The 21,093-nt window shown below is 49.7% G+C and overlaps 1 protein-coding gene across 5 annotated transcripts in view; it reads left to right on the forward strand.

Moving 5' to 3' along the window:
• Mitf (melanocyte inducing transcription factor) overlaps positions 1-21,093 on the forward strand; it is a 182,437-nt gene that overhangs the window by 141,813 nt on the left and 19,531 nt on the right. For all 5 annotated transcript variants that reach the window (XM_027931840.2, XM_027931841.2, XM_027931842.2 and 2 more), the window contains 3 exons: positions 14,287-14,514; positions 15,492-15,575; positions 17,439-17,534. In XM_027931840.2, the coding sequence (XP_027787641.2) occupies positions 14,287-14,514; positions 15,492-15,575; positions 17,439-17,534 (408 nt within the window). The remainder of the gene's footprint in view (positions 1-14,286; positions 14,515-15,491; positions 15,576-17,438; positions 17,535-21,093) is intronic.

A 21,093-nucleotide genomic window follows, 5' to 3' on the forward strand; every position in this document is an offset into this window, starting at 1 on the left:
CTCCAGACACGTCCAGCCCTTCCTAGGGGCGAAGTGGCCTGAGTCTGAAAGCCACAGTCCTCAAGGGTACGAGCACTTAAATATAAACTTGGCCTGGACCACCCTCCCTCTGTCCCACACCTCGCCCTCCAGTTGCAGCTCTCTGAGGGCAGAAACGAGGTATTCACTCCATGTTGGGGTCCGTCCCATGGCCAGGCATGGATAGAGGGAGTGTAGGAGGGTTTGCTGACCCATATGTGTGGTCCTGGGGGTGGAATCCAGAGCCTGGCACCTGCTGGGCAAGCGCTGCACCACGGAGCCACGGCCCTGCCCTGTGTACCCAAGCCACACACTAAGTGGGTGTTTCACAAAAGGGTGCCGTGGACATTTCTCTTCTTCCCAGCCTTTCTGATGGTGGCTCACAGTTGGATGTATGGCAACTGACATTTCAGGGATACAGTGGCCTCTTTTTTTCTCATAAAGACATTACTATATCCTACCATATTTTAACCTTTCCCTTCAAAATCCCATGATACTTAGACGCTTTTGGTTAACAAAAATTCCTATTGAGTCTGGAAGATTCCTCTGGCCAGCCAACCCCATCCCCTACCTCTCCCACAAAACAAGAAAGAGAAAACATCATCCTTTCAATTTCTCCAAAGTCCCCCAGGGCATTTTCCCAGAATAAACGTTCACTTGGACTTTCTTTCTTGTTAGTCCTGCCCTTATCACCCTTGGCTGGCGAGGGGGGCTGCTGCTTCTTAGTTAGGAATCGGGGACCCCTTTGACAGGCGGCTCCCTGGTGATGCTGAACGGCTACTGCAGAGCTCTCTGTGCTGCTGGAGACCCGACAGCCTACTGCACCTGGACCCTGTGCTTGCAGAGCCACAGGGGGAGCCTGTTGCCTCCCAAGGGAGGGACGGCAGTGGTCACCACCTCACTTGGTGCCAGAAGGGCTAAGCAAGCAGGTCCACTGAGCACTTGGAAAGGCCACTGGGCACCTGGGAAGTACTCAGTGGCCGCCTCCTCTCCACTCTTTAGTTCTTTTTCCTAAATACCAGGAGTCCCAACACACCCCCGTTTTCCAACTTCTTAAGACTTCTACCTCCGTTCTCAAAAGAAGTTCTCCATCTTTCTCTTCTTTGTACCCTTCCTTCCTTATTTTATTACATAAAATTCCAAGTGGTGCTCTCCCAGCCATGCTTGTGGGACTTTTATGGCTCTATCCTATCTTTATAGATCTTTGTACATCTGCAACCCGTTTTAATCTTTCTGAGAATTTGCTTTTGTAAATGATGGTGAATCTTTTTTTTTTTTTTTTTTTGCAAATTATATATGTATTTTTTTCCTTTTTGGTAATGAGGAAAAACACAACTCCCCGAATCCCCTGTATCAGCTAAGTTTCAGTTTGTTGCAGTTTTTATCTGACAGAAACGTGGATGATTGGCGGTTTCCTTTGGAAGAGGGAGTCCTCATTCCAACCTCTGTTTTGATCTGCAGAGGTCAGTGTGGGTTTCCTTCTGTATCCTCTGCACGGGTTTAGAAGATGTTTCTTTTGCAGCTAAGACACCCGCCCCTGATTGACTAGTGAAGGGCCTGGAGAGCCCCAGGCACAGGAAGGTACCGTGATTCAGGCCTCAGTCATGAGCAGGTGGCAGCAGGCTTGCACATGCCACCGTCACCGCAGTTCACAGATGGACCGTGTTTACTAAGTATGCTGTCCTTCAGGGTTTCCTTCCATGGAAAAAGAAGATAGAGACAGAGTCCACACCTGTCATCCCAGCTTCCCCGGAGACTGAAGTGGAAGGATCCCAAGTTCAAGGCCAGCATCAGCAATTTAGGGAAACCTTTCAAAAAGCGCTTGGGCTGTCGCTCAGTGGTAGAACTCTTTCTGTCCTATACAAGGCTGTGGCTTCCTTCTGCAGTACCAAAAAAAAAAGAAAGAAAGAAAAAGAAAAAAGAAAAGCTTGCCTAGTGTTTTGGTTTTGTTCTGGCACTGGGCACAAACCCAGATGACTCCTCCACTGAGCCACACCGCCAGCCCTTCCTATTTTTTATTTTGAGAGAGGGTCTTACTAGGTTGCCGAGGCTGGCTTTGAACTTGTGATGGTCCTTCTCAGCCTCCCGAGTCCCTGGGATGATAGGCGTGTGCCACCATGCCTGGTCCTGCATACGGTTTTAGGGGTTGGCGGTTCCCTGAAGCCCAGTTCAAGCATCAGCGACTGAGCCACGCTTGCAAGAGAGAGAGAGGTTGGGGGGAGCTTGTGTGGTGCTCCTAGCTGCCCACGCATGCCCCAGGCTCCGAGAGTCCTGTATCTGCCATGGCTCCTACATTCTCCTGTCTATGTCTGAATTAGCTGAAAAGCTAAAGAGAAAGTGGTGCCTGAGAGAGGGTGAAGATGGCCCTGCCTGCCCTCCTCCTCGCCTCTCCTTCCTGGCGGCCTTATGCTCTTGAGGGGGGTGAGCTCAATGAACTGATCTCCTTGATTGTGAAAGCCGGACTTTAAGGGAATAGTAGAGAATGCCATTTCCTTACTGACCATTGGCTGTGTGGTATGTACTTTTCTTTTGTTCTGTCTCTCACATTCACCAACAGCTGTCAGGAAGTTAGTATCCACGACCAATGGAAGTCTGAGGTCCGAAACATTTTAGCAACTCGCCCAGGATTTGAACTCAGGTCCAGCTGAGGTGCCAGCGAGGTGTTTGACAACCCTGAGCTCTCTGCCCCGTTTCTCTTTGTGTGGGCCCTGTCCTCAGCTTGGGGGACCCTTGCGGGTACATAGGAGGTATTTTATAGCTGTGTGCATCTTTGGAACTTCCTCATGGGGGAGGGAGGGAGGCATGCCCAAGTGTTGCATAGGGATCCTTTAATGTCTGCCGTTCTTCGATGAGATCCGACACAGGCAGGAAGCCGGGGACAGCACCCAGCAGCTTGGATCCTTTTCCCACCACGCACCACCATGTTGCTCACATCTGGCCACAGGGCCCCTGTCCTCTCTTGCCTCCCAACCCTAGCACCCCCTGAGTGACGGTTTGCAGTGTTTGTCAGATGTCATCACTTCCCTGTTGCAAACTTTCCAAAGCCTCCTATGGGGGGCAGAGAGGTTCCTCCCGGGGCTGTGGGGACCACAGCATCCAGCCCTGACGGCCTCCCAGGACACGCAGGGTCTGGTCCGGCTCCGGCGTGCCAGCTTTGTGGCTGCTGATCTCGCTCTTTCTCCTGCAGCTGCCAGGCTGCTTCCCGCCTGAGCCCTCCGGGGCGTCACCAGGGCTGGCTGCTCGTCCCTTCCCGGGCATTCTCAGCAGCTTCCTTGTTTACTCTCTGCACACACTTGTCCCTGGGTGAGATTCGGCCTCTTTTGGGGTCACTTGGTGCTTGTTTTTGCTTCCCAACTTAAAGGCGACTCTTCCGAGGTTGGGGCTTTGCCTCCCCTCTGCTCATCATTGCTGGCTGCCAGTGCTTGGTGGGTGCTGTTGGCATGGGTGCTGGTGGCATGGGTGCCCGTCAGGAGGTGGGCCTGCCCTAGGCCCTGGCGCAGCGCTGGCAGCCAGGTGGAGCCGTCGCCCGGCTGCTGCTGTTGGTGGGTCGGAATAGCGTCATTGCATAATGCATAAAGCAGGCCCGAGGGACTGCCCAGACTCCACGGGTGCTCAGAGACCCCTCGGACCCCTCGGTCTCATGACATGTGCCCTGGAGTCTGCTAACAGGAGGCAGCTGCTTCTCCCCAGTTCTCGGTTCTGTGGACTTGACCTTCACCAGCAGCGCTCGGCGCTCCTCTCTGGCGGGGCCTTTCTGACTGACCTTTTGCTTAGGCCCCAGGCAGTGCGTCCATCTCTGACAAACCCCACCAGGGCCAGTGCCTTTAGAGCGTGAGTCCCTGTGAACGCAGGGAGCGGCCTAATGATCCCTAATACCCGATAAACTGGGAACAATGGGTGCATTTGAGGAGGAAGGCTAAGACAAAAAGACGTCTGGACTCAGGCCCTCCTAGGGGGGCCGTGGAAAAGTTCTAGCACGTGGGATGCTGCTCCGTAACTCCCCGGGGGGCGGGGACCCTGGCCAGCCTCACAAAGGGCCATTATGAGGCCCCACTGAGCCGGGAGTCACAGCCCTTTACGAAACCAGAAAAATGTGTCAAATATTATACAAACACGGACTGTCTGGGCTCCAATGTGAGACCAGGAATTTCATAACCAACAGGGCCCTCCTAATCTGATCAAATACTTCCAGAATAAAGTGACACAAGGCAGATTTCACCATTGTGTAACAACTTCTCAGTTTTATTTGTTGCTGGCCAAATGCTCAATGGAGTGATTCATCTGTTTTCTATTCTCCTAGACCCATAGGCATTTATTTTTGTGGGATGTATAGTTTACCATAAAATTAGTGCCTTCCCTTTATGGAAAATGTAGAAGAAATAAGTAAGACACTAGCCCCTTGGTTTCATCGTGCAGGGAGAGTCTCCTCTAAGGCTGTGCTGAGTGACTCTCCGTGAGCTGGGTTTGGCTTGTCTGTGGCCTCGGTGTGTGCCAGCTACATGGTAGACCCTCTTCAGAGAGCAGGTGTGGGGTGTCCCGGGCTGCAGGGTCCCCTGTGAATTGAGAGCATTCCTGCTCCTTAAATACTTCATAAAGCCTAGACACCAGTGGCTGTGTGGTGGCCACCTGTATGCACCTGTCGCTGCATGCACCTGTTCTCATCAGGAGGCACGGCTACCCCGGGGGCATCTGGCAACAACTGGAGCAATTTTTGGTGGTCTCCACTGGAGTTAGGGGTGCAGGGGCTGCCGGCCTCTAACAGGGAGGACAAAGCACTACCAAACATCCCCCAGAGCACAAATCGGCCTCCAGCACAAAGAATTACCTGGTTCCCTTGGTGTCAAGGCTGAGAAGCCCAAACTCTGTGAATGTCTCATATCTGAATCTATTGTCTGTTCTTACACATTTATTTCCAATTTCTTAATATTAAAAAATTAACAAGTGACTTCTCTTTTAAAGAACCAACCAGATAGTAAACATTTTAGTCTTTTGGGGACACGGGGTACATTACTTAACTCTGCTCTTGTAAGAGTTTGGAATTAGTCATAGACTATGCATACATGAGTGGACATGGTTGTGTGCCAATAAAGTTTTATTGACAAAAGCAGACGGTGTGCCCTTGGATGCTAGTATCCCCACACCTGTTACAGACGTTGCTCTGACGGGCACCCTTGTTTCTTCTCCCCTGTAGCCGATGATCTCCCCAGGAAAGTTCTAGAACAGGGAAGTAGCTGGATGGGTGTATATTTGGGATTTAAAGGTTCATATCATTTTATATCATTTTATGTGTTAAAGTTCTACCGATTTCTCAAATGAGAGTGTTCATTTCCAGTGGCTTTCTAAGCACACTGATGCCACTGCCATTCGGTCAGGTTTAGAGCCACCTCTAGCAGTGTGGGGGTGAAAGGGTCAGGCGGGTTTGCAAATCCAGGGTCCCCCATGGGTGGCGGGTTGGTGAGTGAAGCCGGCCAGTGTTGGTGGGCACGAGGAGAGTGGTGGGCTTGAGGGGGATGGAGAGCAAGGGCCATATCCAAAGGGAGCAGCTTCTCAGGTGCCACCTGGCCCACCAGGGTGACAGTCAGTGTGACTACTTACTCTTGTGTTTGCAGAAAACCCAGAGACCCGAGTTTGTGTCAGAAGGCTCCCAATTTCTAATTGTTGGTGACAAATCCATAGAGCTCTAAATACCGGGTAGGTGGGTAATCCCACCTGTGGTCTGTGTCCCTGCACTACCAGCTGGGGGCCTGCCCTCTAGCTGTGACATGCTGGACGGGGGTCGGGGGAGGGGAGGGGGTCTGCAGGAGAGATGAAGGCAGACCCCCAGGCCTGTGGTCATGTGTTTCACGCCCTCGGGGCCCCGTGGCTTCTTGTCTCCTAGATGAGGACTGGCCAGCTGAGGGCTGACCCTGGCAGGAAGGAAGCTTTCCCTCTTGGAGTAAGTGGCTGGCTGTGGCTCAGCTGCCTGGCCTGGGGACCAGCTCCTCCTGCGCTTTCTGAAGCAGCCGAGGTGAGCAAGGGACTGTCACCCCTCATTTCCTGGAGGCTGCTGCAGTCCCAGCCAGCAGCTCCCACAGGCACCTGCATGGTCTGGCCCTGGGCCTCAGCTCCTGGCCTCTGTGCCCTTCAGCCTCGCTGTCCTCATTTTTTCCTTGATTCACTGAAGATTTGCCGAGTGTCCAGTAAGCACTCCATGTGGTGGGTTTGGATCCGCAGGGCTGCGATTGTGGGTAGATAACATCAAGCTCTGGGCTTCAAGATACTCTGTAGGAGGGGAGCCAGGGAGTCCTCTAGCAAAGGAGGCTGAGGAGGAGTGAGGAGGAGGTCAGCAAGGCCCAGGGAGCACGTGGAAGGACCCCAAGCAGAGAATGTGGATTCTCCTGCTGTTCCAGGCACTCCCTCAGACCCTGGGCTTCTGGCCTTGGCCAGGCGGCTCTCATCCTTCCCCTTGTCCCCGCCCCGCCCACCAGCATCAGATCTGTGCTCACAAGTCACCTTCTCTCTGAGCCCTTCAGGAACATCCTGTGGAAGATGCTCTCCCTGCCTGGCATCTGGATGGTGTGCAAGGGATAGTGGTTGAACGAAAGGAGATTATGTGACTAACGTACTAGGGCCTGTTGCTTAGGGCTGGTGGCTTCCTGGGCCTGCAGGATCACATCCCTTGGGAGCCTGTTTGAAGTGCAGGACCCATGGCTCCATCCCCGACTTACGGAGCCATGCTCTGCAGTAACACGGTCCCCCAGTGATTTATCTGCACATAAGACTTGCACCCATTCCTGTATTTAATTCTCTGTTTCTGGCAAGAGGTTGATAGTGAAGATGCTGTCAATGCTGCAGCTCCAAATAAGAATCTAAAACGGTCAAAATCGGATCTCTTCAAGAGCAGTTTCTGTAGTCAATCAGAGGTCGTCACCATACATTAAAAGCCCAAACAGAACTGCACAGAGACTTTCAAGAATATCTTGCATGGCTACCCAAGTGACTTTCTTAGCTGAATTTTGATTAACCTAAGCTAGGGATGCATATAAAATTCTTCATGTCTGGCATATGGCAGAGAGTTTAGAATGAATGGATACTGATCCTGTTTTCTATATTTAAAAAGCAATCTTCCTATTTACTAAGAAGGAATTCCTGTTTTTTTAAAATATTCTTTTAGATGTTGATGGATCTTTGTTTCATTTATTTATTTTATGTGGTGCTGAGAATCGAACCCAGTGCCCTGCTCATGCTAGGAAGCACTCTACCACTGAGCCACCACCTCAGCCCTCAGGAATTCCGGTTTTACTAATAAATTGCAATCTTCCTGTTTGTTATTATTAAGGCCGTTCATAATAACTGAAAGGATCCTCAGAGTGCAGGATGCTAAATTCATGGTTTTCTCTTTAAACAAGTGGTGACTAAGTTAACCAGGTCTTGTTTCCTCCCCTGTAGAAATTTGCTCCTGAAAGTGATGTTTTTATTCCAGAATGATAACTACACTACACCACAGAGAGGTAGCTACCACTGTCAGATCTGTCCTGCTTCTATCTGGCTGATATAAAACTTGTTCTTTTTGTTCTCATGATTTTTGGTTCAGTCTGAGAGAGAAGAAATAACCTGTTTTTTTTTCCTCTTTTATTTTAATTTTTAAAAATTTTTTAAAAATTTATATGTGACAGTGGAATGCCTTACACTTCTTATTACACATATAGAGCACAATTTTTTATACCTCTGGTTGTATACAAAGTTTATTCACACCAATTCATGTCTTTATACATGTTCTTTGGATAATAATGTCCATCACATTCCACCATCATTGCTAACCCCCTGCCCCCGCCCTTTCCCATAACCTGTGTTTTTGAGTTTCCTTAAGATAATACCTTTTATTCTACGTCCATTAAATATTGCTTATCCTGCAGCCAAAGCCTTCCTACCTTGTAGCTTATAATAAGCACCCTGTTACAGGTCATTAGCTTGGATAAGAGACTTGCTAGGACTTTTTGGTAGGGCTGGTCTAGTTGATTCTATTATAACATCAGATTTGTAGAAAAGCGGATTTATTTTTCCTTTCATCTGTACACAGTTACAACTCTTTTTTTAAAAAAAAATGTTTATTCTAAAATTTAATTTAAAATGTTAAAAGTTATAGGTGGACACAATGTGTTTATTTTATTTTTATGTGGTGCTGAGGATCAAACCCAGTGCCTGGTAGGCGAGCGCTCTACCTCTGAGCCACAACCACAGCCCCACAGTTACAACTCCTGTCTCTGATTTCAGAAGGCCACAAAGTGATGAGGTAGGAAGGGCTATCTGAGTGTCTGCGGGCCAGGGCTGAGAGGCCATCCATGTGGGTGCCGTGTGCACGTTGGGACATGAGCCCGTCTCTTGGTTCACACGGGTCTGTCTTTCCCTCTCTGCCCACATAAAGCCCGGGATCAAAATTGATCCCCAGTGAAGTGTGTCTGTCATCTTCCACCCTGGCCAGGGTCGTGATGACCTGGTTCTGGGTTCTCACCAGCACGTCTGCTTCTTGTCTTTAAGATGGGGATGATGGAACACACCCTGTCTTCTTATGTGGAGGACCTCCAGTTTAGACAACATTTGGAAATACGACTATAAGATTATGTGTAGGTACTCTACTTCTCCTTATAAAATCACCCCGTTCCTTCCTGCAAACCTTGATAAAGCTTCTATGTAACAGGAAAGCTCAATTCTAGTTTGGTTAAACTTTCCTTAGGGAGCGAGGGTCAGCGTTTCCTATAAGAAGCCTGAGAGTAGCTAGTTCAGGCTTTGGGGGTCAACATGGGTTCTCAGGGTACATGCCCCCTTTCCTCCTTTTGGGGTACTGTTCAGCTGTGCTGAGGCGCACGTGTGACTGTGTGTCGACAAAGCTTTTCAACATTGATACTTCAATTTCATGTCATTTTCATGCATCATGAAATGTCAGTCTTCTTTTGATTTTTTTCAACTATTTGAAAACGTAAAATCCCTCTTCTAGGGGCTAGGGGTTGTGGCTCAGAGGTAGAGCACTCGTCTAGCACGCACAGGCACTGGGTTCCTTCCTCAGCACCACATACATGTAAAATAAAGATATTGTGTCCCACTAAAACCAAAAAATGAATATTAAAAAAACAGATTCCCTCTTCTGTTGATAGGCCATACAGAAACAGAGAGCTGGTGGGGCGCCTCAGTCCTGTGTACCCTTCCTCTCTACGGACTCTTTATTTTTCCTTGTCGTTGGCACCCACCTTGGCTGCAGGATTCATGTCCTCGTCACCCTCGTTCTTAGTTGAGGGTTCCTTCACACAGATCATACAGAAGCGAGAGTCCGTGTCCTAGAACTCACATTCTGGGCCTGTGCCACCTGTGGTTGGTAATGTCACCATTGCGGGATGGAAGGGGGCCTTGGTCCTCATCAGACTGCCACCCTGCAAGGCTTGCCCCAGTCACGTAAGAAAGCCAGGTTTGGGCGGAGCTCAGTCGGCAGAGCACTTGCGCAGAGCTCTGGGTTCTAGTTTTCTGTTTCACCATTTTTTTTCCAAGGGTTATGATCACATAATTGACTTATTGTAAATTGATATTTAAAAAACATTTTAGAAAGAAGGTGGTGGGGTCATGGTAGTGAATAGCCATTGAGTGATCCCTTTAATGTCCCTTGAAGAACAAATTTTCTCCCTCCACATGAGGGCTCTCGACACTCTGTTGACTTGTTGGGAAACAGTGAAATCCATCATAAACTGAAGGGCTGTGGGAATCTCCATTCAGTTTTATTCGAATTCTGGGTAACAGTGGTTGAGCAGAAGGGCAGTCGACCTGCCGGAAGGTCTTCTGCCCCGGCAGGTCCTGTTCCCGCAGGATGGTGGCATTTATAGCGGAGTCTTACCTGGACAGGGATGTACTCCAGGATCTCTTTAGAATGAAACGGATGGAGAATGGCCTGTCAGCCTCACTCGGGAAGTGGCAGAGCTACAGGGAGGTGGTCAGGAGGCGATCCAGTCCCGTTCTTCCATTATCAGTTCAAGATCTGAGAGAAGGAAGGAAACTGCAGAGAGATAGGGCCACAGTAAGAAGCAGAGTTCCAAAGCCTTTGGATTTTTCATGCTGCCACTCAGATCGCAAGCAGGATTCATAAGGAACACGACTGGTGTCCCTAAATGGGGTGTTGGGATAGTGTCCTAGTTTTGCTTTGCAGTCTGTGCTTCAGAGATGAGCTGTACTGAATGGTGGTCAGCCATTGCTATCTGAAGTCCTTAACACGGGTGTTTGGTTTAAAGGTCAAAAACGTGGGTATTATCAGGAAATCATAAAGATGTTTCTGTCCTCTGTTATACTATGTGCATGTTCTCATTTGCGTGACTGGTTGACTATTTCAAAATCGATGAGAGCAAAGTTACTAAGAAGCTGTCAATTCGATGGCTGAGCGGGTTTACCCCTGGGATGGATTACAGAGCTGTGTGGTAGTGCTGGGAGGTGCCAGGGCCCCCCAGGATCTTCCTCCAGCGTGCTCTGGAGTCATGCCTGGTGTGGCCAGGGCAGACGGTGCCACCATGCTGACCGTGTTCTAGATCAGGGTTCTCATAGTGTGACTGGAGAGCCTGGGGTGTCCAGGACCCTAGCCAGGCTCTGTCCGTCAAAACTGCTCTCGGAATGAACCAACCGTCCTCCTGTTTCCCTCCCATCCCACGGCGGGCTGGGGAACTCTCAAAGGCTGCATGACAGGCCGCGACGATGTCACTCTGACACCAAGGGGCATGGGGTGGGTATGATGCTTCACTTCTGGAGGTCTCCACTTTAATTCCCAGAAGGGTAAGTGTCTAGAGGCACAACCCACATGGACACGGTCCCTCGGAAGGCCTTAAAGTGTCCTAAGATAAAGCCCTGGTGGAGTGCTGTGGTGGGTACTGCCTGTGCCTCCTTGGATGGTGCAGACACACCTGTGCGGGCTCTGTTATGGCTCCCTGAGAACACAGGAGGACACGAGAGCCAGGAGGAGTTAAGGACTGGCCACAGGTCACTGGAATAACAGGTGGAAACCCAGAATCGGAACTCAGGCCTCACATTCTTAGCCACCTGTCCCCTGAGGTATCAGGGACTTGGTCTCTCAAAGCAGCAGCACCAGGCGATACCTAGACTTGCACAGGACTTCCCAGAAGGGGAGATGGTAGGCCTCTGCCAGGGACTGTCCGTCAGGCCCTGTGCCCTTGGACTGTGGGAAACAGAGCCTGTTCTCAGGGTTCGTGGGCAGAGCCCAGCCCCGGACGTGTTTGATTGGTGTCATGCCACGTGCAGAATAAGACAAACAGCTGTCCGTTACTTAAATCCAGAGCATTTTACTTACTAAAAGAAGCCGGTGTTGCCAGCTGCCCTTGAACCGCTGGGAGCCCTGGGCTGGTCCATCACAGAGCAAGTGGGCGGCAGTGTGGCCCCTCTGAGCCTTCTCAAGATGCACCCTCTTCTCGTCACTGTCCCTGCAGCCCCAGTCCCTCCTCACAGCTACCACCTTGTGCCTGCGCGTCCTGCTGGGAGGCCGGCTGCCTTCACGTGAAGGCTTGGACACTCAGGAGGCCGAGGGCAAGAGGATGAGGGAACCCGCTGGGCCACCGAGACCTGCACGTGTGGGACCTCCGTGACAGGGCCCGGCCAGGAGCAGGTGACCTTGTTCCTGAGTGAAGCAGAAACTCGGGTTCATTAAGGACTAAGGGCCTGTGGGTGAATTGGCGTCTATTTTTAAACATGCAGCCCTTTCTTCTCCAAGTGTCAGTGAGCAGAGCACACTGCGCCCGCCACCGCCGCTGCCTCTGTTTATTTTTGTAGTGTCTGTTGTCCTCGTCATTATCGTGTCTGGACCCTTTATGGAGCTCCAAATGTCTCTGAGACCTCTGTGCGGCGAGGTCAGGCACTGGAGAGAGTCCGAGGTGGTCATCTCCAAGGATGTCACGATGCTGAGTATTTGGACAAAATTGATAAATGTAACATTTTTATGCTTAAAATACTATCTTCCCATTTCAACAGTGTTCATTAGGCATTCATCATGATTTTGAAAAATATGTGTGTGTTCCCTCTTGTTTTGGTCCTGGGGACTGAACCCAGGGGTGCTTAACCACTGAGCCACCTCCCCAGCCCCTTTTTATTTTTTAGTTTGAGACAAGGTCTCGCTAAGTTGCTAAGGCTAGCCTCAAACTTGTGATCCTCCAGCCTCAGCCTCCTGAGCTGCTGGAATTACAGGCGAGCCCCCCCCCCCAGCTCTGCTCTTTTCTTTTTTTTGCCTCACCTCCTTTTATGAAGGAAATGCTGTCTTTTTTCATATGGGCTTGTGTTCAGCGTGTTCTGTGATTTGCAGTGCCGAGCACATAGTAGTGCATAATGATCCAAAGAATAGACAACGTAAATGCATCAATTATGTATATCGGTAACCTGTTGTTCTCTAGCTTTGAGAATAATACTAGAAAATCTGTAGCAAACATGCCCATGCTTCCTAACTTGAGGGCTCCATTGGGAAGACCTTTCTTTTTTCCTACATGAAGAAGCATGCAGTGCTATGTGTCTCGAATCTGGCTCAGGGCAGCCCCCTCTTCCTGATGGGGGGATCGTCAGCAAGCCCCGTGTCCACCCAGCTAAGAGCTCCCAGCACAGAGACCAGGGCGCAGGATGAGGCTGCTGAGGTCAAAAATGCAGCAGGCCCTCCTCTCTGAAAGAGGTCTTCTTGTACTCGGAAGTGGCAGTGTTATGTGGCCATTGAAAGGTCTCATGTGTAGCAGTAGCTTTTGGGCAACCGACTGCCCCAAAGGGGGCGCCCAGCTCCTAACCTATTGCTGAAAGAGAAATGCCATTGTCTATTAATACCACCGGAACGAAAGATGAATCGTGAATTGGCCTTGATCTGCCACTGAGCTGGACTTTGATAGCTCATCCCTTAAAAAGGTTCTTTTATATCTAAGAAAAAAAAGCGTGACGTCAAGGCAGGGGGAAAATTGATATCAATATTTAAGACCAAACTCATACGGCTTAAAAAAAAAAAAGCCCCTTGTGAGGATGGTTTTTACATGCATAGCTAATTAGCTTAGGTTGTTATAAGCAGGGCTGGGAGGTAGGCTTCGGGCGGCGTCTCGGCCGCTGGTCATGGTGCTTGCCTAGGCCAGCCAGTCTTGGGGTTGGAGTCCCAGAAAGTGGAGGGAGAATAATCTGCCGTTTCTCGCTGGATCGGGGCCACCTAGAACGCTGTTATGCTGGAAATGCTAGAATATAATCACTATCAGGTGAGCATTCTTCCTGTTCTTCTTTGGTTTCTGACATGCCGGTTGGCTGATTCACCTTTTTAATGTGGCTGTAGTAAGCACACGGTGCTCAGTCAGGGCAAATCTACTCTTTTTAGGATGTTTATGGTCTGATGCAATGAGAAGTAATTCAGGAGAGTTTTGAACAGGGTCAATGGTGGGGTTTATTTCCCCGGCGTGTGGCTGTGTGATCTCCATCTCCTGTTCATACTGTACCTCTTACAATTAAATTGTGTCTATCAGGGAAAGAAAGAGTCACTTTAAATTGAATGTCATTGTTTTTTTTTTTTTTAAAAAGCAGTTATAATTCTGCAATAATGTTTCTAAGGATAAAAAGTATCTGGGTGACTTAGTCATGACTTTAAAAACTCATACATGTAAGTGTTTAAGTGTATAAGTTTTAAGTGTGTTTTTTTTTTAAACCTATTTAGCGTGGAGTTATGTTTTTAATTGAATTCCTTTGTAATTAAAATATTAATCATTCAAATTAAAGGAGGAGGAGTTAATCCTCGACCAGCTGATTTAAACATTGAAATGTTTACGTTCTACAAGCTTTTTACAGTGACTTTTTAAGGAGTTTTGGATGGATTATTTTGTGTGTATGTGCGTGTGTTTCAACAGAGAGCTGTTCCCTTTGCCAAGGAAAGTGTGATACACTGAATATGCATATGTGAGACTGTGACTTTGATCTTACTAAATGTTTTCAGGTGCCTTGGAGACACGTTAGCCTTACTGATAGTTGCAAACTTTTAATGAGTAGACAGAGAGGAAGGGCACAAGGTTTGACAGAGATGGGTAGTTAATTAGCAGGGAAATAAAACAGAGTCTTACCCCCGAATCCTACGTGTTGGACTTTAGACTTCAATAATATTGAAATCCCTTAGCGCGGTGCCTGGTACCCAGGGGCGCTTCCTAGTTTGCTCTGGGTGGCCGGTGGGTCTGCTGGGCGCCTGGAGGACAGCCGTCCGCCGCTTGGGAATAACGTGCTGTCTTCTTTTCCCTCCCCGGCTGTGCTCAGGTGCAGACCCACCTCGAAAACCCCACCAAGTACCACATACAGCAAGCGCAGCGGCAGCAGGTCAAGCAGTACCTTTCCACCACTTTAGCAAACAAACATGCCAACCAAGTCCTGAGCTTGCCATGTCCAAACCAGCAGGGCGACCGCGTCATGCCACCGGTGCCGGGGAGCAGCGCGCCCAACAGCCCCATGGCCCTGCTCACGCTTAACTCCAACTGTGACAAAGAGGTAATGCATCCTCCTCTCTGCTCCTCCTCCTCCTCCTCCTCCTCCTCCCACTCAGTACCTGTCTGTTGCCTCCTCCTCCCGCCCTGACCATGGGCTCGCTCGCTCGTCCACCCAGCCTCAGCCACCAGGGCCTGTCCGGACCCTCCAGCTTCCTGTCCCCCATCTCTGGGTTTCGGGGTTCACTGCCCCTGACAGCGGCCTCCCCAGCAGGGCTCTGCCTCCCTCGCCCCATGCCCTCTTTCCGTCCCTGCCCTCCAGCTCAGGGGGTGGCGAAGATGCAGAGGGGTGACGGAGAGGCGGAAGAGGAAGAGCAGAAATAGAAAAGGTGTGGGACAGGCGGTGGGGCCGGGCCGCTCGCTGTGAGTGTCTGGAATATTATTTTTATTTCTCCCTGAGTGAAAAAAAAAAAAAAAAGATAAAAGAAACAAGCAGCGTTGGCGTGCCAGATTTGAAAAATACGGCCCATGAGTTTCTGACAGACAAACCACGGGTGGATGGCTGCCTGCGTCGGGTTTCATGATAAAATTGCTTGTTGCACCCGCTTTGGTAAAGGCTGGATTGGAGATGAGACTCAGACAGACCTGCGAGCTAACGGTCGCATCAAAATGGGAGCACAGAAATCCCCGAGAGGAGAGGTGTGGTTTAATGCCTGTTCTTCTTTCCAAATTCTGAGATGATGAGCCTCGTTTTTATTGGAACTTTTTCCTGGACTCTGAAATGTTCAAGTTCAGAAGTGACTTTAATCACGAGAGGGATCATGTCCTTTCCCTGTGCCCAAACCGACCATTTCTCTGTCCAGATCTGTCATCTAGCAAGATGACTGGCCCGAGGTCCCCTTCACCCCTCTGTCTCCGGGTGGATCTACCTTGTCTGAGAGCTTCCTTCATCCTGTTGTTCTGCTGTCAGCCTCGCTTACACGTCCCCACAGAGTCACCTGCAAATCCAAACCAAGGGCTCTTCTGGCTTGTGTTTTGCAGGGGTTTTATAAGTTTGAAGAGCAAAACAGGGTGGAGAGCGAGTGCCCCAGCATGAACGCACACCCACGGGCATCGTGCATGCAGGTAGGAACCGATTACCGCCTTCCTCCACTGATTTTCTTTCTTTCTTTTTTTTAAGTAGAGAAAGCTATGAACAGGGCCACTTTCTTCACAGTAGCTCACCATTAAATAATTACTAGCTATATATATCCAATGTATGTTTCCCCAACGTTGCTTTGGTTCGTTAGAAAGTGCTTAGGTGTATGAGTTTTAATGAGACATAAACGCTCTTTATTTGTGTACCATCATCATTGTGTGTTACACAGATTGGTAGGGAAGCAGGGTAGCAAGATGTGTCACTTATATCAGTGTATAAGTGGAGTCTCCCAGAACACACGCTCTGAGACATGATGAATTTAATAATACCTAATGGCTGTTTTCCCAAATAACGAAAAGTTCCACTACAGCATCCTGTTTAATGAATAAATTATGTGACATCTATTTACGTGTTTATGCGTGTGCGTACAGAGATGCCACAGAGAAAGTAATCAACAAAAAGAATTCTTATGTTTTGCTTTTCAATTTTCTGTATTAGAATATGGAACATTTTTGTGATCCGTACTTTTCTGGATTTCCCACTATCTACTTGTATGATTTTTGTCAGGAGAGGAAAAAATATATGAAAAAAAACAAGCACATTAAGCGCACTAATGTTATTTTCATTAAAACCAATGATGGATTCAGTTAGAAATCATCCATTAAAAACAAACAAAACTAGTGCCACCCAGAGATGGGATGTAACAGCTTGCTAGCAGTTTTGCAAAGTTGGCTGCCCATTATGCTTCTGAGGGATCACTTTGTAATTCTCACATTCACATGTCCACTCCTTTCCTGACAGTGAATTCCTTCTACGGTTTATTCTGAGGTCTCCCCAGAAGCCAACAGGACGGGGAGCATCATTAGCCCCCAATTCAGGGATTGGCGTATGGCGCCTCTTGGGCACTGGAGACTCCACCTTAAGCTGAGAAGTGGGACAAGCAGGACTCTGTCCCAAGCCCATGACGTGGGAGCTCAGCTTTTTAACAGGAGGCCGAAGGACCCAGGGCAGCATCCCTGTGCCTTCTGAGGTCCCCTTGAAGAAGCTTTGTGCAGACGTGGGCACACCCACGGCACCTGGCTCGCCCACGTGGGCCGTTTACAGAGAGGTGTCTGCAGGCTTCTCTTGTAACTGCCGCAGTGCACGTGTCATCGCTGTTGTTTACCATCCTACCTGATGCTTGGGTGCCTCAGGGATAAGATTAATGTAGCGGGAGTACGTCGTCCCGGGGGCTCCTGGGGGACAGTGCTCACTGGCTGCCCTGCAAGGAGCTGGTTACACTACACACCACTGCTGATCCAGGCAGGGCCAGCCAGGGTCCTGAGAGCCACAGTGTCTACACGGCCTCCGGAACCAGGGGCTGAATTCCCTTCTGACTTTTCCTCCTCCAGCAGGGTATGGAAGGGAAACCAGGAAGTGGCAGCTGTCATTCAAGAAGAGGCTTCCTGCCATCTTTCCTGCTCAGGACAGGCAGTTCAGCATAGTGGGGAAAGCCAGGGGCAGATTGTGGCTCCAGCCTGCTTCAGGGTGTGCTTCTGGGCAGGCACTTCTCCATCTCACCCGGATGGTTACTGCAGTAACAGCACCGACCCCGATAGGGTTGTGTCCGGTAAAAGATGTAGCCCATGCAAATCCCTAGGTCAGCCCTGGGCACCTGGGACCCCTCAGATGCTGGCCACAGATGCTTAGCGTCCTTGATGTTAGTGGTCTTGTGTTTCCATCTTACTGGGGAGAGGATGGTCACTCTTAAGATCTAACTAAAGAGCATTATCGCTTTAGGTGGGACAGGTCCCTTTTGGGGAGTGTTGCACAGTTTTTGCTCATTTCTCTCCTGTGGCTTTTTCCTACAGATGGATGATGTCATCGATGACATCATTAGCCTGGAATCAAGTTATAATGAGGAAATCCTGGGCTTGATGGACCCCGCCTTGCAGATGGCAAACACGGTATTGATGGTCTTGTTTTTTTTGTTTGTTTGTTTTAGAAAATCTTGAGATATTTCCATTATTCTCTCCCTTTGTCCTGAACTCTTATAGTTTTGGGTTGCATACTTAACCGATTCATTGAGAAATTAAAAATAACAACAACCAACAAAAAGATGGAGAATTATCTTAGTTCACAAATAAGCGACCTTGACACTGGAAATGAAGGGTCTTTCATGAGTTTCTCGGGCTCCCGGGATAAAGCTCTGTGTTCCCTGGAGTCCAAGTGGGCTTCCTGGGAAGGCAGCCTTGTAATTCCCCCGATGGCCCGTGCTCCGCTTGGTGCTCCTCCCTGTGGTTCACAGTGACCTGAAGAGTCGATCCAGCTTCCAAAGGGGGCTCCTTCCTGTTCCCAGGTGGTGGGGGGCGTGAGGTCACCCTGCTCAGCAGCACGTCTTCCTCCAACCTCAGTGCAGCAGCCGTGGTCACGGGGCCCTGTGTGTTGCTTGTAGCCCTCGTGCGTGGGACAGCTTTTCTCCACAACTCGGAGCCCGGTCCGTGTGTTCTTTTCCTTCCTCCTTGTGCCTGTGCCATTTATTGCTGTCCTCCCAAAGTCTCCCTGCACATCCTACTTAGTCCTCGCAACAACTGAGTCACCTTGAGGTGGCCTCTGTCCTTGGCATTAGGTTATTGCCAGGTTGGACAGTCTCGCAGGAGAGCCCATGGCCAGAGCTGAGTCTGCTGGGTGGGCCGTACAGTCCTCCTCCATTTCCCAGGAGGGGACTGCCAGGTGGGCCTCTGCTGCAGGGAGGGAGCAAGGGAGCTTTTGAATGGGTTTGGGATTTCAAACTTGCCAGACCAAAGACTCTGGAGATCTCTTTCCCAGCAGCGTGAATATACTTAACACTGCTGAGCTGTGCACCTTGAAATAGCAAAGAGGGTAAATTTCATGTTGTGTGTTAACTTTGCCGCAATGAAATGAAGACAAAACCAAACCTTCCAGTAGTGAACCTCCCCAGCCAGGGCAGAAGAGGGCCTTTCCTGATGCACACCAGGTCCTCAGCAAGCGGAGTTATATATTCAGCATTTCCTATTTCATCTCAGTCCAGTTCTTTAATTCATTTGCTTGAACTCACATGGGGCGGGGGACGACTCCCCTTGGAACCTCAAACCTGCTTCTAGCAGGTTTGTGTTTGTCTGTTTCCCACCGTGGAAGCTCACCTCCTGATTTTGGTAGAACCCGATGCCAGGCCATTTTGACACATGTTCCTGTGCCACCTTCCCAACCCTCTTGGAACCTCTGGAGCATCCCTGAGATGCCACTGCATGTGGCAGCAGCTGGGATCCGAGGGTGGGCATGAGCAGAGTGCCCCGGAGAGCTAGCACTTGGGAACTCACGAATGTGCCACGGCACGTAGGTGTGCTCACGTCCCCACGGCCACAGTGGGCCTGTGGTCCCAGAGCTTGGCCGTGGGAGGGGTCTTTCTACCAGTGGTCCTCACTGGCCACCTGGCCGCACTCAAGAGGCCTGTAGAATTGACCTAGTTTCAGAAATTCTTGCTTTTTTGTTTTTGTTTTTGTTTTGTTTTGTTTTTTGCAATGGTGAGGACCTTGGGAGACAAATGATCCAACCCCCTGCTGGGCCCATGAGCCTCCCCCCTGCGTGTCCTCACACCGGGCTTCTCAAGAGGCCTCTGGCGGAGGATCAGCACAGCGGTTGGGCTGTGGAGAAGTGGACCAACCTGGGTTCGGAACCAAAGTCTGCTGTCACTTGACTTCTTGACATCCTTGTTCCCTGCCTGTAAAATAGGGCTCTAAATTATACCTGCCTTACACAGTCATCTTGCTTGATAACGCACAGCGTTTATCACTGGAAGCATAAGTCATACTCAGTGAGATCCCCGGGATATTGATTGTGATTTATTTGTTGATTGACCTGGGTTCAGGGAGCACTCCTAAGTACCAAGCTCTGTTCTAAGAGCACCATCACCGAGTAATCAAAGTGTCCCTCACAGCGGGGGTCTGCCGTCCTGCTGGGTCCTGGCTTGCATGAATTCTTCCATGCGACGACCCTTCTGGAGATAGTGGTAGCGACCCCCCCACACACATGCCCCCCCTGTAGAATGGGTGCCCACGTGTCCTGGGTCAAGGCCCCCGGGCATCGGGTGCTGCTCTCCCCGACCTAACTGCTCCTGGATGCTTTCTGAACCTGCTCTCCCTTGAGTGAACCTGCAGGGGTGGGTGCTATAGATGCAAAGGTGAGGGGTGCCCGGTTACCATGGGGCTTGCACCTGGAGGGGGAGACCAGACCGTCGCCCCTCAGTGGAGAGGATAACAACGGATCAGGGCCATTTCCAGGTAGGCAGGATGCTCTGGAACCAGGTGCATCCGTTCCCAGGTAGGAGAGCAGTTCCCCGCAGCCACCGCAGAGGCTCCAACTTCATCCAGCATCCACTTCTGTGCATTTCCACACCAGAAAAGGCAAAGTGCCGCCCTTCCAAGTCTTACTACAAATCATCCAGGCACTTCGCTGTCAGGGGAAGGACGGTAAAATGCAGGGTTTGGGCACACAGGCTTGGAAGCAGGGCTATGCATGCGTGCTCTCGAGTGGTTGTACCCCCTGCCTCAGTGTGTCACCTGTAACACGGGGATAAGGATTGCATCTGCCACAGCTAATCAAAGTGAGAACTATGACTTCATCCACAGAAAGCAGTCCCGGCCCACTGCCCCCACTAGGAGTCAGCTACTCCCGCCCTCCAATTCTTCACAGACGTGAGGGATAGTCATCTAAATTAAATGACCAAGCTGCTTCCACCCTCCCCATTTTCATTTCTTTCCCACAGAAAGTTTAAATTCAGTGTTCTTCATGGTAGGCGCTTTTCCCTTTTATTTGATTTTTTGAAATGCTTTATTTCAAGTTAAATACTTAACAAAAGAAAAGTGGAAGGAACCCAGAGAGGAAACTATCCTAAGGGAATTGACGTCTAGCAATAACTATTCTGAGAGCACAAGGGCCTCTTGTCCCTTCACAAAGAAGAAAAGTCCCTGTTTGCTTGGGCTAACAGTGTGCAATTGATACTCGGGGAAGGGGACCGTCCAGGGAGAAGAAATAATAATGGCTCACAATCATCATTTTCTTGGGAAAATATTCATTTTGGTGGAGCAGAACATTGAAGAACTCAATTCAGACCACGATGGGGGCAAAAAACACAGGCAGGGTGACCTTCTTCCCTCCTTCCCAGTGGGACCTTAGCTGTCCTCTGTGCACCAGCTCAGGGAGGAACTCTTATCCACTGAGTCAGTGCTCCAGAAAAACCATCGAAGATCAAAACAACCTTGTCTACAGAAGACGTCCCTTCCTCTCAGTTCCAAAGGTGTCTTTTTTTGATGTTATTTTTTTGTTAACTGAGTTTATGGGGGAATTTTTGTTACCAAGAAGGGAGGCACAGAATTTTTGTTTTTGTTTTGCAAAACCCAGGATAAAACCCAGAATGAGTTCTTAAATATGCTGAATAGTTCTCTTTTTTTAGTGGGGGGAGGTACCAGGGATTGAACTCAAGGGCACTTGACCATGGAGCTACAT

This window comes from Marmota flaviventris, chromosome 20 (genome assembly GCF_047511675.1).
Source record: "Marmota flaviventris isolate mMarFla1 chromosome 20, mMarFla1.hap1, whole genome shotgun sequence".
NCBI lineage: Eukaryota > Metazoa > Chordata > Mammalia > Rodentia > Sciuridae > Marmota > Marmota flaviventris.